Source organism: Balaenoptera ricei, chromosome 16 (assembly GCF_028023285.1).
Source record: "Balaenoptera ricei isolate mBalRic1 chromosome 16, mBalRic1.hap2, whole genome shotgun sequence".
NCBI classification, from domain to species: Eukaryota; Metazoa; Chordata; class Mammalia; order Artiodactyla; family Balaenopteridae; genus Balaenoptera; species Balaenoptera ricei.
In genome coordinates this window covers 33,270,015-33,287,810 of record NC_082654.1, presented here as the reverse complement: position 1 = coordinate 33,287,810, position 17,796 = coordinate 33,270,015, and the positions used below count along the sequence as shown (strand labels likewise).

Genomic DNA, 17,796 nt, shown 5'->3' with positions numbered 1-17,796 from the left:
ATTGGTTCAAGGACTTCATGGTTAGAGATGTGATCATCTGAATATAAATTAGCTAGAAAGTACTGGGAAACTCCAATTTTTGGGGACTAAGTTAGTTTTAATCGCCCAAACATATTATTTTGTTTTTGTTTTTGTTTTTGTTTTTAATTTATTTATTTATTTATTTTTGGCTGCGTTGGGTCTTCATTGCTGCGTGCAGGCTTTCTCTAGTTGCGGCGAGCGGGGGCTACTCTTTGTTGCGGTGCGCGGGCTTCTCATTGCGGTGGCTTCTTGTTGCGGAGCACGGGCTCCAGGCACGCGGGCTTCAGTAGTTGTGGCTCGTGGGCTCTAGAGTGCAGGCTCAGTAGTTGTGGCGCACGGGCTTAGCTGCTCTGCGGCATGTGGGACCTTCCCAGACCAGGGCTCGAACCGGTGTCCCCTGTGTTGGCAGGCGGATTCTTAACCTCTGCGCCACCAGGGAAGTCCCCAAACATATTATTTCGAAGTGCTAAGCTAAATTAACATTTTAACACTAAGCCCCAATAAGCAAAGCAGGCTATTGTTCTAATATTAACTTGGAGTTAACTTGTTCGGTAGAAATTTTCTGAACTGTTCAAAATGGGCATAGAGATTTACTTTTTATTTTTTAAAATACTTTTTGTTTAAGAATAGTTTTATATTTACAGAAAAGTTGCAAAAGTACTACAGAGAGTTCTGGCATACCCCTCACCCAGTTCCCCTGTTGGCAGCATCACATAACTGTGGTACATTTGTCACAACTTTTATTTGCTAGCCATCACCTAGTAAGGTGGTATTAATTTAGTATTGGAAATGAGTTAGACATGGTAATGAGTTGTTCTTCAGGTGATCTAGAGCAATGGTTTTTAAAGCTTTTCAGTTCAGACTATTTGGAGCAACATTTACTAGATTTAACAACCAGTAACTATTTGTTGTATAAGTTTTTTGGTTTTTTTGGTTTTTTTACATTTTATTTCTTTCTTTTTGGTTGCGTTGCGTCTTTGTTGCTGCGCGCGGGCTTTCTCTAGTTGCTGTGAGCGGGGGCTACTCTTCCTTGCGGTGCGCGGGCTTCTCATTGCGGTGGCTTCTCTTGTTGTGGAGCAGGGGCTCTAGGCACGTGGGCTCAGTAGTTGTGGCTCACGGGCTCTAGAGCGCAGGCTCAGTAGTTGTGGCGCACCGGCTTAGTTGCTCCACGGCGTGTGGGATCTTCCCGGACCAGGGCTCGAACCCGTGTACCCTGCATTGGCAGGCAGATTCTTAACCACTGTGCCACCAGGGAAGCCCTATAAGTTTTTTTTGATTTTTGAAATATTCCTGTGACCTAAAGGGTAAGGTTTATTTTTTTATTTTATACTCATTTGCCCAGAGTCAGATAGTTAATTAATTTAAAAAAATCAGAACTAGACATAGATATGATTGCCAGGGTTTGGAGCTAATACATTGATTTCTGTGAATTATAAGAAGTTTATGAACAAAAACATAGCTTTCGGTGTAGTGAAAATACTGTTGTCTTGAGAAATAAGAAACTTGGCTTTTGTCCTAGGTAGTGTCTTTTCTTCTACCATTAAATAATTGTGTGATCTTGGGCAAATCATTAAATTTCTAGACTTCAGTTTACCCATCTGTGAAATTAGGAGATTCAGAGTCCCTTTCAGCTCCAATACACTGTGATATTGCACAATTCTCTTGCATTCACTGTTGTACACCTCAAATATTTGTTGGCTAAATACTACAAATGTGAACCAAGTTAAAGAGGATGCTTAAAAAAACAGCATGTTTTTTCATCTGTAAAATGAGAAGGTTGCCAGAGATAGAAATATCCCCTTCAACTCTAGATTCTACCTTGAACATTTTCTTCGGTAAAGGTCTAACTCTGCCTCAGAGTAATCATGCTAAACATCAGTGATCTTTGTTTAGTTTCCCATATGCAGAGAGGACAGACCAGCAACTCTCATTTTTTTTCTTTAGAAAATTCTAGATTTTTTTTTTCTTTAAAATTTCTTTGGAGTAGGAATAGGGTAATAAGTAAATTCTAGTTAATCAATGAACTGGAATTTGAGACTTCTAACTTCCAGACCATGAGTTATTTCTCAAAGTTTGCCAGTGTTCCACTTCGGAGGACTGTTCCTAGCCTTTGTTGTACTTCAAAATCACCTAAAAGCACATTAAAAAAAAATTGGATTCTCCAGAATCCACAACCCCTACTTAGTTGGACTCAGGGGACTTGCTTTTGGCAGGTGGCATCTTCAAACTGTAGGATATAATGTAGTGGTTAAAGATGCTGGTTGTGGAGTTGGACTGCCTGGCTTTAAATAAGCTTACTAGCTGTGTAATTATGGACAGTTACTTGACCTCTCTGGACCTTAGGCAACTCATCCATAAAATGGGAGTAATAGTGATACCTATCTCATGGGATTGTCATGAGGGTTAAATAAGATAATATACTAAGGGCCTTGTATTTATTATCTGGTATATAGTGAGGATTCAAATGTTATTCATACCACGGATGACCTCCACAGTCCCTTCCCCAACTTCATCACTGAAATCAACTGGTTTAAAGAAAGGGAGAGACTGGAATGAATTTTTTGTGTACTCCCTGAAGAAACATTGCACAGTTTGTGTAGCAGATTTTAAAATAATTTGTGTTGGGATTGGATGGGTGTCAAAATGGATTCTGGTGTAGTGATATAAAATTTCCAGAAGTAGTGAAGCTTCACCTAAAAAGCAGATCTGAGAAGAAACTGAAAGGAGAGAATGTTGAGAAAGATTAAAAATGTTTGCATCTTTTATTGTATTAAGGAACTTTTACGACAGGTAGAGACAACTTTGTAAGTTTAAATTCATGAAATGTTTAACTTGGCTTACTCATACATTTCATACTTAGTATTTTGTGGTAGGAAAGCTTTGAGGAAAAGTGAAAACATTTGGAGATTTTGAGGTGATACAGTTGTTACCCATCTATGAATGTATTATTCAGAAAGGGAAAGCCAGTCCTTTCTGAGGCGGCTTATTTATTCCTAGGAACCCTGTTAGCTACACTAAATGTTGTCCCCAGGGAGTGGTGGTTGCTAGTTGCTTAGACCCTAGGATGGTAATCATTAAACGTTAGTGTTAAAAATCACCTGTGGTGTGGGCTGTGGGGGGGGCGTTAGGAATGCACATTCCTTGAGCCCCCTTTTTGATTTAGTAGGTCTTGGGTGGGGCCCGGTACGAATCCAGATATTTAACAAAGATTCTCAAGTGATTCTGATGCAGGTGGTTCCCACACTAGAATTAATGAAATACATTTGACCCTTGAAAAACAGGGGTTTAACTGCGTGGGTCCACTTATATGTGGATTTTTTTCAAGAGTAAATACTACAGTCCTACACCGTCCTCTGTTGATTGACTCCCTGGATGCAGAACCACAGGTAAGGAGGGCAGACTGTAAAATTATACTGGGATTTTTGTCTGTGTGGAGGGTAGGTCCCCATAGTCCCTGCGTTGTTCAAGTATCAGCTGAAATTATTGATAGGCAGGTCTCCTCAGGTAATAACTGAAAGAAGGTACAACATAACATTTATAGTTTAGATTGCTTTATTGATTTAAAATTGGGTCATGTTTAGGTACTATGTAATTGATGAGTATAAATAGAGATATAGTAGAGAACAGGTATAAAAACAAATGTAGAAGTATTTTGCTAACTTTCACTAGGTTAAGAAACTGTCTCTGCCTAATTAAATCTTAGTTTCCTTTTTATTAGTGGGAAAGGTCTTTTACTTTCATTTTATGTAGTTTAGATAGCCATGCTTACATGTTCTGTGAAAAACTTTAACTCACAAAACCTTACTCAGGTCTCTTCAACATGGAGTCATAACTTTACTTCTCCTTATTTATAGTTTATCAAAAAGGGTATTAGTTTTCTGTCCTTCTGCTGGGTAGTTGTAATTCTTCTCCATGCGTTTAAGAAAAAATCCTGCATGTTGTACATGGCTTATTCCCCTCCAGAATTTGCTGCTTCAGCCTTTCTTGCACTTCTTATTTCTGTGGCCAAAACAAGAAAGAGGAAAAACCATGTGACTGTCTGGGTTTTCAGCAGGCTCTTTCCTGCAATTAAGAGAAGTTTACCTAGGAAACCAAGCTATAAGTTACGTTCCTACTTAGAGCTAGTTTGAGAGTAAACTTGGTAATGCGTTTAATTTACCTTTGAATTTTGCTTTTCAGTTTCTTTTTAATATGAATTTTACTTTGGGATACATTTCTTGGTTAAAAAATACTTCCTTCTGCCTGTCTCTAACCTCACACAGATTAAAACATTTTAGGTTTGGAACTGAACATGATAGTTTCGAAATCAAATTCTGTGCTGTGTTCTCATATTTTCCCCAATACTGTAATATACAACTACCCATCATACACTGGGCATTATTTAGAATTTCCAAATCTGGTTTTCATCTAGACTGTTTGTAGTCATTTTCTAGTCAAGGACGGGAAATACTTTTCTGTTGCTGTCCCAGGGAAAAGTTATTCAAAGACTATAACAGTTTATTAGTTTTTGTTGTCATTATTAGAAAAACATAAAATGCTCATTACCTGCTTTCTAAAAGCAGGACAGGGAATATAAAATAAAACTAAAGATAAATACTTTGTTTCTGTACTATACCAGTTAAGGTGGTAAGAAAGAAGATAAAATTGGGAGGGTGTGAAGGTTCTGTTAGAGAATGAGTTTGAAGAGGTTTGTATAGAGAAAAATTGCTGGAGAGAATAAATGTTAGCTGGAAGTTAGCTCTGTACTTTGGCCTGTGGGCTTCAGAGTATTGCCACAGATTATTTACATATTTATTTTTCTATTCTGCTTACTTCAATGCCTTTGTGGATGTTTCTGGCAACTTCTTAAAGATAGCTGCTGTGCCTCTTCTTCTTAACTTCCCTAATATCCCCATCCCCTCATGGCTTCTTAACAGGTTATATCGTGCAACAGAAATATTTTTTAATGACAGGTTGTGTATATCAGGTTTAATTTAGACTTTAAAAGTTTAGGTTGTTAGTATGATAGATTTATGTATTGAAAAGTACATGTATCAAAGTGTAAGATAAATGCAATATACAATATTACAGAATGTATTCTTACTTGAGTTCAAGTGCTAAAAGGCAAACTTCTCCTACAAGCACCATGGTAAATCTAGCAAACAATTTAAATGTCTCACCCATGAGAAGAAAATTGTTCATTATCAGGAAGATATATTGTGTAGAAATTTAAGTTTTGAAGTAAGTTATTAAAGTTTAAAATCAGGAAAAGGTCTCAATTGAATAAGTAGTTTCTGTGTTTTTGAAAAGTGATAAAATTTAAGTTGCTTTTTTTCTTACATGGTCCTTGACACTCCTCACCCCACCCCTGCTGAATTGACTTTTTAACTTCATTGGTGCTACCTAAAATTAGTACCAATGGGTGTTGGGTGTTGTTTGGAAAACAAAAGGTTTGTTGTGATTCTTAATTGGGTGTTGAGCACCAGAATTTGTTATCTAAAGACTAATAAAATAAAGCTTTTGATACACAGTTATTATATAGGGTAACCAGCACGATAACTGCACATATAACTAGAGGGTGACGTCCATCTTTGTGATATACTTCCAGAAGCACATTAATGCTGTTGAGGATACAGTACTAGGACAGGGATTAACTTTCAAAATTGGTTATACTAATAAAATAACTGAGAATTATACTGCATGAAGAAAAAATTTTAGAACATAACCACTATAAAATGTTCTTGATTAAAATAATAACTAGCTACGCATTTTAATGAAGAGGTAAGATTGTTTTGCTCTTGTATGAGACCACCAAAATCTTTTGATTTAGTTGTCCATTTGATGGAAACATCATAACACCCAGTGGAAAAAAAGACAGTAGTTACCTTGGTCAGGAGAGGTATTTCAACTATGCTGCTGGAAGATAGGTTCTATCATGTATACCTTCAATTCAGGAAGTACTTCTAGGTCAGAGGAGCAAAATGTCAACAAAACAAAAATAACAACAACAACCCTAGCGCTAAGTGTCTGCCTCTTTATTGTTAGAGAGTTTAGGCACCTAATAGATGTGGTTTAGCCTCTGCTTCAATTTTTTCACTAACAAGGAGCTCAATTTCCTCAATGCAGCCTATTGAGAGTATTAATTGTTAGAAGTTTCTTTATGTCAGAGCACAGTGTATCTCTTTGTAATGTTCCTGGTCCTAATTTGCCCTTTAAAGCCACAAAGAACAAGTCAGTTCTTTTACATAATTACAATTCATAAGATTGCTACTGAATCTTTTTTTGTTTTTGGACCCTCCCAGCTAAGCATATACAATTCTTATGAGTTAGTTTACGATTTTCTTACCATTTATTATTTCAACAGATGCCATTGAGCCCTATTTTTTTAATATATATATATGTGTGTGTGTGTGTGTATATATATATATATATATATATATATATATATGGCATTAAGGAAATTAGATTAAAAATATTTTATTAACAAACTTAAGATAGGAGAGTCATATAAATCAGTACTTAACCATATTACCTGATTAGTGTTATAAAAGAAAATGCAAGGGTACCTTAGCAGCACTGAAGAAGGAGTGATTAACTTTGGGATGAGATGTTAGGGAACTCTTCACAGTAGATGAGACATGAATGCTTGGGGTTTTTTTGTTGTTGTTTTTTTAATACCAATGAGGAGGGTTTGGATTGGAATGAGGGTGAAGCCAGTATAGGCATACAACAGCATAGGCAGAATTATACATGAAATAGCACAGCACTTTTGGAACTGTAGAGACTTACAAGTATGACCTCACCTTAGGGCTGGTGAGGTAGAGTGTCAAAAACCGAGGCACAAAGGTTGGGGCTAAATTATGAAGGAGTTTGTGTGACAGAACTAAGCATTTTGAATTGGTTCTGTGAGAGGTGGCAGTCCGTAGGACCTTTGATGGGTTGGTTTTTTTGTGTGTTTTTTTTTTAATTTTTTATTTATAGTTTTTATTTTTGGCTGTGTTGGGTCTTCGTTTCTGTGCGAGGGCTTTCTCTAGTTGTGGCAAGCGGGGGCCACTCTTCATCGCGGTGCGCGGGCCTCTCACTATCGCGGCCTCTCTTGTTGCGGAGCACAGGCTCCAGACACGCAGGCTCAGTAGTTGTGGCTCACGGGCCTAGTTGCTCTGCGGCATGTGGGATCTTCCCAGACCAGAGCTCAAACCCGTGTCCCCTGCATTAGCAGGCACATTCTCAACCACTGCGTCACCAGGGAAGCCCTGAAATGTCTTTTTTGCTCTTTTGTCTTTGCAAAGAGACATAGAACCATATATATGAACCATATATATGGAGCCATATATAGGAACACAAAGATTTATTGGATTAAAAACTTTTTAAAAAGTACGAGAACTTACATAGTCAAATGATTGGAACCTTTGTAGTGATCACTCTGGGAGTAATAGTATCATTTCTCAAAGTATTTTTGGTACCTTTCTCTGAGGGATGTTTCTGTTGGAGAGAAATCAGTTGGGCCAACGTTAAGATAGGACTGAAGAATTGAACGTTGGAGGGGAGTCACAGCTGAAATACATTAGGAAGCCAACTAAGCAAGTTCACTTGTATGTTAACTATAGTAAGTACTCTAATATTCTAGATGTAAGAGATTCATGCCCAGGCAAATTATTTAGACACATAATGTGTAAATAGTAGAGGTTTGTGTAAACAAGCATAAATTATTTCACCTCTGGTACTCTTCTGAAGCATTAAATAAAGTCAGTGACTTGGGGGTCTGTCACCCTTGAATTTGGTCATCTTTGAGTAGGTATAGCTGTATCAATTTTGGTGAAGCCTACAGCTCTTTTTAACAGGGTGTTTGCAAAACAGTCCATATTTAAAGGACTAACTTATATAGGTTGTGGTAAAATCCATAATACAGCATCTGTAACCGACAGTGTTATAATATAAAAGAAATGTTGAACTTTATAAGTATTGCCTTAATGCTGTTGACAGTTTTGAAGTATACTTTTTCCACTTGTGAAGTAAGTATTTTCTTTTGCTTTCCTAATTAGTGAAACAAATTACGTATTTTCTCCTATTCTGTGGCTTGTCTTTATACTTTCTTGATAGTGTCATTTGATGTACAAAAGTAGAAATGTTTTGTTTTTTTTAACATCTTTATTGGAGTATAATTGCTTTACATTGTTGTGTTAGTTGCTGCTGTATAACAAAGTGAGTCAGCTCTATGTATACATATATCCCCATATTAGAAATGTTTTAAATTTGGTATATTACAGTTCTAAGTATGTGTAACCAACTTAGTTTTTACTATAAAAGGTAAGATGTATGTGGCTATCCAGAGCATAGAGGCAAGAAAGTAGGGAATGTGTGAAAAAGAGTACAGTTTGGCTAATATGTTAGAGTTAATTAGTTTTAAGGAACAGAAGCCAACTTAAGCTACCTTAAGTGAAGGAGGGTTTATTGTAGGCATGTAATAGGCACCTTGTGCACATTCTGAAGATAGAAAATAAAGTATACCCGGGCTACAGAGTACCTGGAATAATGGTTTCTCTGCCTTTCGGGGGATGCTTGGTTTTTCTCATCTCTATTCTGCCTCTTGGTTGTTCAGTGCATGGTTTCTACCTGCAAAAGCCCTTTACAGCTGTCCCAACTGCACATGATTTATCAGTTCAGGCATTTACCATCATTTGACTCGATCTCTAAGTCTTCTGTTTAAAAATCCTGGGAATCTGATTGTCTCAGCCTACATATGAATTTGTCCATGTTTTATCAGCAGTCCAATTTAATTAGTACTGAGTGAGGGTCAAGACCATGAGATACAAATATGGCCACTTTGGGCTACTGCTTCAGTCAGGGTTGGGGCAAAGGCAGTGTCGAAGTGGGGAGTGGGTTGCAGGTATGCTAAAGCCACATGTATTTCTCCTAGTTGTAAAAAGGGTAGTAGGAAATAATGTTGGAAAAATAATTTGGGTCCAAATTGTAAAGAGTCTTTAATGCTAGGATAAAAAATTAAAACTTTTCCATGGATATTAGAGAGGGTTAAGGATTTGGGGGCAAGAAATGAGATGCTCTATTCTTTTCTGCTTGTGCTTTGAAGTTTATTCTAGCCATAATAAGATATATGTCATTCTCCTCCTCTAATTTTCTGTTTGTCTGAATCCTCCCTTGTTCATTCAGCAAGAATATTTGAGCACAGACTGTATAGCCGGAAAAGAAGGAGCTAGAATAAAGCCTTTCTGGTAAAGCCAGCGATGATCACATTGCAAACATATATGCTTACGATGTTGATACTAGCAGGGAGCGTGAGATGAGGGAAGCAATATTTATTCCTCTGGCACTGAATCTGGCTTGTAAGTCCATCTTCAGGCTCATTTCAGTGCTTTACAAAGGTTGCCAGTGGAGGGAGGGGTAACGACAAAGAGGTAACATGATGGAGTTTTTTCAGGGTGATCCAAGTGTTCATTACCTCGACTGTGGTGGTAGTTACACAAATCTATACATGTGGTAAAACTTGTAGGACTGAATGCCAAAATAAAGACAGCCAATTTTTATTGTGTTAGTTTAAAAAGTAAAAATTTACTGAGTGTTTAAATACCTTATATGCAGGGTATTGTGAAAGTTAAACAAATCCTGTTCTCAATGCACTTACAGTTTAAAAGTAGCATTCAGATCAGTATTTAAGGTAGAAAGTGAAAAGTATGAGAGAATGATTTATAGAAGAAGTGGCTTATGGGGAGAAAGGTTCATAGAAATAATAGCTCCCCAGACTGCACTCTTCCATTAGACTAGTGTTATAGACTGAATGTTTGTGTCCCCCCTAAAATTCATATGTTGAAACCTGATCCCCAGCGTGATACTATTTGGAGGTGGAGCCTGTGGCAGGTGCTTATTAGGTCATGAGTGTGGAGACCTCATGAATGGGATTAATGCCCTTATAAAAGAGGCCCAGTGAGCTCTCTTGTGCCTTCTGCTGTGTGAGGACACAGTGAAAAGACTACGGTCTGTGAACCAGGAAGCCGTCTCTCAGCAGACAGTGAATCTGCCAGTGCCTTGATCTTAAACTTCCCCAGCCTCCATAACTGTGAGAAAGATGTTTCTTTTGTTTATAAACCAGCAAATCTATGTGTTTTTTTGTTGTTGTTGTTATAGCAGGCATGAAGGGATAAGACAGCTAATTTGAGGACAGCAGTTATTTTTTTCTCTGTAGCCCCCAAATTAGCAGACTTTCGTTTATGTGTGCAAGCACAGCACTAGGATACAATGGTGAACACAGAGCTCACAGTCTAATGCATTGGCAACATCATAGAGCTCACATTCTAATGCAGAAAATGACAACTAGATAAATTTTCAGAATTGTTTTGGCTATTCTACTTCCTTTGCCTTGCTACATCAATTTTAGAATCAGCTTATCTATATTTACAGATAATCTTTGTTAATTAACTTGGGGAGACTTAACATCTTTACTGTGTTGAATCTTCCATACCTGGAACACAGTATATTTCTCTGTTTATAATTTTGGTCTTTTTTTATTTCCTTTATCAGAGTTTTGTAGCTTTCAGCATACACATCCTGCTCATGTTTTCTTAGATTCATATCTAAATATTTAATATTTTTTGGAGCTATTGTAAATAATATATTTTTTTAAATTTCAGTTTCTAATTATTCACTGCTAGTACTATATAGAAATATGATTGATTTTTGTTTTCCTTATATCCTGTAACCCTGGTAAACTTACTTACTAGCTCTGGGAGCTTTTCTGTGGATTCTATGGGATTGCTTATGTAGACAATAGTGTTGTCTGCAAATAGCGAAAATTTAATTTTTCCCTTTCCAATCTGTAACACTTATTTTTCTTCCCTTACTGTACTGGCTAGGAATTTCATTATGATTTTGAGGGGAGTGATGAGAGCAGACATTCTTGTTTCCAATCTTCAACACATTTGGTCTTTCACATTTAAGTATGATGTTGGCCGTAGGTTATTTTTGTAGATGCCCTTAACTAGGCCAGAGAACTTCTATTCCTAGTTTTCTGTTTATTTTTTTTAATCAAGAATGGATTTAGGATATTATTAAATGCATAAGTTGATATGATCATGTGTTTTTTCTTCTTTAGACTGTTAAGATGGTGAATTACATTGATTTTTTTTTTAAACGTCTTAATTGGAATATAATTGCTTTACAATGGTGTGTTCATTGATTGACTTTTGAGTATTGAATGAGCCTTGCATTCTTGAAATACATCCCACTTGGTCTTTACATATTGTCACTTTTGATTTTTTTTCACTTAAAAAAATAATAACTTTTTTGAGATATAATTCACATACCATACAACTCATCCATTTAAAGTGTACAACTCAGTGAATTTTACTCAATTCACAGTTGCGCAACCATCACCACAATTTTAGAACATTTTTATCACCCCCCCCAAAACTGTGTATTGATTATGAAGATTAAATACATGAAAAGATATCTTTTATTGTAAACAAAAACACTAACATAGTTTTATTTATATGAGAGGCATTAGTGGATAAGTATTCACACGTGGCTAATTTTATTCATCATTATCTGTTATCTTGCTTTTCTTTCCCAACTTTCTCTCTTTTTTTATTTTTTGGTCACGCTGTGCAGCTTGCAGGGTCTTAATTCCCTGACCAGGGATTGAACCCAGGGCTATGGCAGTGAGAGCGCCGGTTCCTAACCGCTGAATTACCAGGGAAGTCCCCCAAACTTTCTCTTAGAGGTTAAAAGATGTCTTACCCCCTGGTGACTGGAATATTTTGCTCATATTTTGCTGATGTTGTTCCTTGTTACTGCTCATGTTCTCCTAAAAGTTCTTAACTGTATCCTTCCTCTTTTGTTCTAGTGGTTTCTGTCTTTCCTCTGAATGTCTTAGGTACTACACTAGGCTTAAAGCAACGGAGTTCCTCTTCATGAGGCCTTTGATACATGATGTAATTTGTATGTAGCAGAAAAGCAAGAATATTTTTATAATTACCTTTCCCCCCCTTAATTGTATTCAATTGTGTTTTCCCATGCAAGAAAAGAATAAAAAGATTTCTATCAGTAAGATATTGCCTGAAACTTATTTACTAAAAGAAATAAGATATACCATAAGGTAACTTGCTGACATGAACACAGGAGAAAGAAGAAAATAATTTATGTATTTGAACTGTTTAAATGAATATCAAGAAGCATTTTGGCAACGTGTAGGATGAAAGAGAATAGGCATAGTTGTGAAGCTCTTGTGTCTTGATTGTTTTGTGGAGGACATGAACAAGATAAGTGTGATTAAAAAGAAGAGGAACTGTGTGAAGAGATCTGGCTCCAACACTTACTATTGATGTGACCTTGGGAAGTGGCTCGTGAACCTTTCTTGAGAGTGGTGGGGTGGCACACTGAATACTTGGAGCATTTGATGAAAGCTATAGACAGTTGCCCAAGAAAAATGTTCGTGAGTACATCATTTACTTCAAATTGTGCATACAGTTTGAGGAGGCTCATGGACCTCCTCTACCCTGTTCATGTAGGTTCATTGATTCTTTTTTTTTTTTTTTTTGGCTGCGTTGGGTTTTCCTTGCTGCGCATGGGCTTTCTCTAGTTGCGGCGAGCAGGGGCTACTCTTTGTTGTGGTGCGCAGGCTTTTCATTGCAGTGGCTTCTAGTTGCAGAGCACAGGCTCTAGGCGCACGGGCTTCAGTAGTTGTGGTACGTGGGCTCAGTAGTTGTGGCGCACGGGCTCTAGAGCGCAGGCTCAGTTGTGGCGCACGGGCTTAGTTGCTCTGCGGCATGTGGGATCTTCTCGGACCAGGGCTCGAACCCATGTCACCTGCACTGGCAGGCGGATTCTTAACCACTGCACCACCAGGGAAGTCCCAGGTTCACTGATTCTTGATGACGAACCTTTGACCTGGTTACAGTTGAGGCCCCTGGCAGCTCAGTACTTAAAAAAAATTATAACCTTACTTTCAGCATTGAAATTCTGGGGTTTTTTGACAAAGAATAAATTATACTGAATTCTGTCCTTTTCTGATAGTCCTGATCTATGGCAATACTTAGGTTAATTAAGCAGTGTGTATTAAATAAAATTCTCTATTATTTTTTGATTTTTAGGGTTTGTAATAATGACAAAGACAAAATCCATAAATGACCCGAAAAAGAAAATTCTTGGAATTAATAAAAAAGCCTATCTGGCAAAAAACAAAACAAAGCAAAAAAACCACTTTTTTTTTTTTCTTTTTGGAATTTTGTCAGCTGAAAGTCTTTTTCAAGTGAAAAATGATTGAGGTTTGGAAAGAATGTAAGTAATCTTCATGCCAGATCTTTAATCCAAAATACTCAAGGGTAGACAAAGTACTGCGTTTTAAAGAGACAGTACTTATACTTCTTTGAATTAATTATGTAGTCACTGTGGCATTCCATGTTCACTAGATAATGTTTTCTTTTTGGCCTTCTGTTATACTTTGGGGAAACTTAAGTACAAAGTCCAGGAAGCTGCTGTGTTTTCAGAGGTCCAACTTCTGCTGAGACAGAGTTTGAAGATCAGATTATGATTTCTAGTTTTTCAAGCTGATTTTACCCTCTTGATTAAAGTTGAATTTTTTCCTGTTTGGAAAAGTATTCTAACCCCTTTTTAATGTACAACTACATTTAAGTGATGATTAGAATTTATCTAATGAATCTAAAATGTTAAAATAGTTATATATATGTAAATGTTAGGCAAAAACAGTGTTTTTTGTTTTGTTTTGTTTTGTTAGAGGTGACAATATTATTGGCAGTAAGAAGGTTCAGGATTCGGTAGTCAGAGTTTTCTGTAGCTGTGTTAGATTCCACAATCTGAGAAAATATGGAGTTTACATGTCTTTTACTCAGATATATAAGTAGGTTTGCCAATTCTTAAAGACCCGAGTACTGGAGATTCTACTTTAGAAATGATGAGCAGAGAACTTACATGGTGTGAATAAGTTTTGCCCCTTTTTGGTTAGCTTTATCCTTTAATAAGGTGTAGTATGCAAGTGGTCTGACTCTTTTATATCATCTGTAACTCTTTCAGTGCGGTAAAAGAAATGAAGAAATCTTAGAAAAATGAAACAGACACAGATAAGTGAAGCAAGTATTAACAATCAAGAGCCATTCATCAACCTTTATTATAAAAACCACTAAAGAGAAGGCTTGGCCTTTTTTTTTCCTTCCTCTTTCTCTTCTAATCCCCGCATCAGTTTTTTCTTGGTGTGTCTCTTTTTTTCTTTATGTTTTCAGCAATAGAGAAACATTGAACTGCTGTTTCTCAGCTGGTGCAACAGATTTTCTCAATTTCTTTTTGTTATGAAGAGTGGACACAAGTTAGTGGAGAGAATGGAAGATAGTGTGTTTGTATCTCTATGTGTGTAGATGGTTGTGTATGTGAACATAGTGTTGATTGGAGTGGAGAGTGACTTTAATGGGGGAAAGATGGATTACCACTACCATTCCCTATTCCTTATATATACTGACAAAATGTGTCACAGAATGAAAAAAAAAAAAAAACCGAACAAGAAAACATAGTTTTTAATATTTCCAGTATATCTGAAGCAATAAGACACCTTTCAACTTATAAAAATTTGACTTTTGGGGTTTGGGGAGAACACCTGTTTATCAGCCCATCTGGGTTTGGAATCAGTTGAGAAAAAGATATGGACACAGACAAATAGGACCTCAAAACATCATACTCATGAAATCTGGGTTGAAAGACATGCCTTTGGGTGCAGTGTGCCTCCTGATTCTTCAGCTGAATTAAATGTATCCAGCTAGTCTCTAGCACAGCAGGCCTTTCCTGTGGAGGTGGGGGGCAGAGGGGTGCAGAGGAAATGACCTGCGTATTAGAAAAGTAGAGCAGACTGTATCTTCTCTGCTGTTTGGCAGCAATGTCTGTCACCAGAATTTTATCCCCTCAACTGGGGATGGATAAGGGGGAAAAGAGAAGCTAGGAGTGTCCCTCTGCCCTGCCCTTCCCCTGAAACGTGAAACGGACAGAATGAATGACTCTCTCTCAACACTGCCGTGTAAATCTCATTCATACAGTCCAGCTCTACCTCCAGAATTCAAGAGAAAGAATTGTCCTCTTTCAGGTGTGGGTGCTTGAACACATTTAGTTTGTTTTGCAAAGAAACCTTTAGTGTTGCTTTAAATTTAAGACCTTTGACTGTCTTGGGGGGTGGGGGATAGGAAAAAGGGGTGGACGAGGGAGGGAGAGAGAGAGAGAGAGAGAGAGAGAGAGAGAGAGAGAGACTCTTTGGTTTGAAAAGGTGATGGTGAGGAATCTAGTCCTGCATATTTATTTGTATTGGGACCTCAACTTTCCCAGTCCCCTGATGGTGGATTAGGAGGGACAAAGGATTGGGCATGAGAAGGAGGACAGAGTATGGCACATTTTTAGTCTATTTATGTACCTTTTCATTGTGTTTTCCCCTTCAGATTTAATAAAGTGGTATTTCTCTTTGTAGGCTAACGAGTAGAAGCCCATTTGATCTGTAATGCTGTTTTAAGATAATTCTGTGTATTTGTAACAATATTTAAAATTTTTCATTGCAGATGTATATGCCATTTAGCTACATTATAAATAGTTTTTGTGGCAAGGGATAACCTGAAAACCCAATCCAAAATTTCTTAGTGGCATAAGAAATTAATGTGAAACATTATCTGATGGCCTTTCTTTGCAATTGGATACCTGTGGGTTCGTATTTCTTTTATGGAAATCTCTTATAATAACCAAAGTTACTGGATATGTAAATATAAGGTATTTAGCTTTGGTTTGTTTTTATGACTTAATGAGAGTTTAAACTTCATTCTGAACTTATCATCATTGTAATATTGTGCTATAATACATACTGGAACCACACTTTTTATTGTGGAGGCCATCTATTTGTTTTTTGCTTTTTTCCTTTGTATCCCTGCCAGTCATAGCAAGATTCTTCAGAAACTACATCCATTGAAAGACCTACTGTTGTTTGATTTAAGTAGTTAGTATTCCTTGATTTTAACTTTGGAAGTCCAAAATATTCTTGTAAATTAATTTTGCACATAAACACATACATACATGCATAACTTTTTTTTTAACGATGCAGAATAATTTCTAAGAGTCTTTACTCAAAAATTTGTGTATATTTGGCATTTTGGCTATGATTTTATTTATTTATTTATTTATTTATTTATTTATTTATAGCTGCGTTGGGTCTTCATTGCTGTGCGCGGTCTTTCTCTAGTTGCAGCGAGCAGGGGCTACTCTTTGTTGCGGTGTGCGGGCTTCTCATTGCGGTGGCTTTTCTTGTTGCAGAGCACGGGCTCTAGGCACTTGGGCTTCAGTAATTGTGGCATGTGGGCTCAGTAGTTGTGGCTTGCAGGCTCTAGAGCACAGGCTCAGTAGTTGTGGCGCACGGGCTTAGTTGCTCCGCGGCATGTGAGATCTTCCCGGACCAGGGCTCAAACCTGTGGCCCCTGCATTGGCAGGCGGATTCTTAACCACTGCGCCACCAGGGAAGCCCCTTGGTTGTGATTTTTAAAGAGTTCTGTTCTGTAACTTATAGAGGTATAATGTACAGTATTGATATGTATAGCCTCTAGTTTTTCAAATGAGAATGTGTTTGGTAGTGATTACAGTATCTAATATACTACCTATGAGTGTCTTACTATCCTGCTCACCCCTAAGATGTAGCAACTGTCCTGAATTCCCTTGGTGTTTTAAGGAATAATTTTTGCCACATTATTTTTGTTATTATTTTATTGTTTTTGAGCTTTATAAAAATGATATACTGTGTGAACTCTGCATCTTGTCCCGTCCCCCACCCCCACCGCCCGGCCCTTGTTTTTAAACTCAGCATTGTTTTTAAGATTCGTCTATGTTGATGGATTTAGCTTTGGTTCATTTTCACTGTGGAATAATATTACATTTACTAATACAGCACAACTTAAGTTTTCTATTCTTCTGTCAGTGGGTCTTTGAATTGTTAAAAAGGTTTTTGCTCTTTTGAACAGTGTTGCCTTGAATGTTCTTTTATATGTCTTCTAGTGCACTGTCCAGAACTTTCTGTAGAGTCTGTAGCTAGAAGTATAATCCTAGATTGTAGTGTAGTGTATGCAATTGGAACAAATGTGATTACATCAACGTAAATTCCTCGCAGTGTTCCTTTCCATCTAAATTTGGTATTATCAGATTTCTTAGTTTTTGCCAGTCCAGCGTACATAAAATGTTATTCTGGTTTTGGTTTGTGAGCTCACTTATTACCAGTGAGGCTCAATATCTTTCGATAAGTTTCTTTATTTGTTGTTTGTTTTCCCTCTTTGTGCAATAGCTTTTATCTGTTTTTCTGTTAGTTTGTCTTTTATGAAAATGATTAGTTGGAGTTCTTTATATTTTCAGTATACCAATCGTTTGTCATTTATGTGTTTTGGAGTTTCTCCTCCAAAGTTGTATACTTTCTCTATAGTGCCTTTGAACAGAAGTCCTTAATTTTAATGTTGGTGATTTTTATCCAGTTTTTAAAAATGATTAGTGCTTTTTGGTCTTGCTTTTAGATTCTTCTCTACTGTGAGATTATAAAAATATTCTCCTGTATTTCTAAAACTTCTAGATGTTTGCTATAACTATTTAATCCATTGAAAACTGACTCTTATGTGTGGTAGGTGGTAGGGATCCAGTTTCCTTTTCCCCACATTGATAGCCAAAGGACCCAGCACCACTTATTAAATGATCTATCCTTTGCTCACTGATCTGCATTACTGCCTGTTTCCATTTATGCTTGGGTGTGTTTCTGAGTTGTGTATTCTTTTTTCC

General features: G+C 37.1%; 1 protein-coding gene across 4 annotated transcripts in view; it reads left to right on the top strand.

The window, feature by feature from the left end:
* TBC1D12 (TBC1 domain family member 12) overlaps positions 1-17,796 on the top strand; it is an 85,007-nt gene that overhangs the window by 6,553 nt on the left and 60,658 nt on the right. Inside the window, exon 1 of one of the 4 annotated variants that reach the window (XM_059900834.1) lies at positions 3,307-3,407. The exons of the other annotated variants lie outside the window; for them this stretch is intronic. Coding sequence (XP_059756817.1) covers positions 3,394-3,407 — 14 coding nt within the window. The 5' untranslated portion in view covers positions 3,307-3,393. Of the gene's footprint in view, positions 1-3,306; positions 3,408-17,796 lie in introns of those variants that run through there. 4 annotated transcript variants of the gene reach the window in all.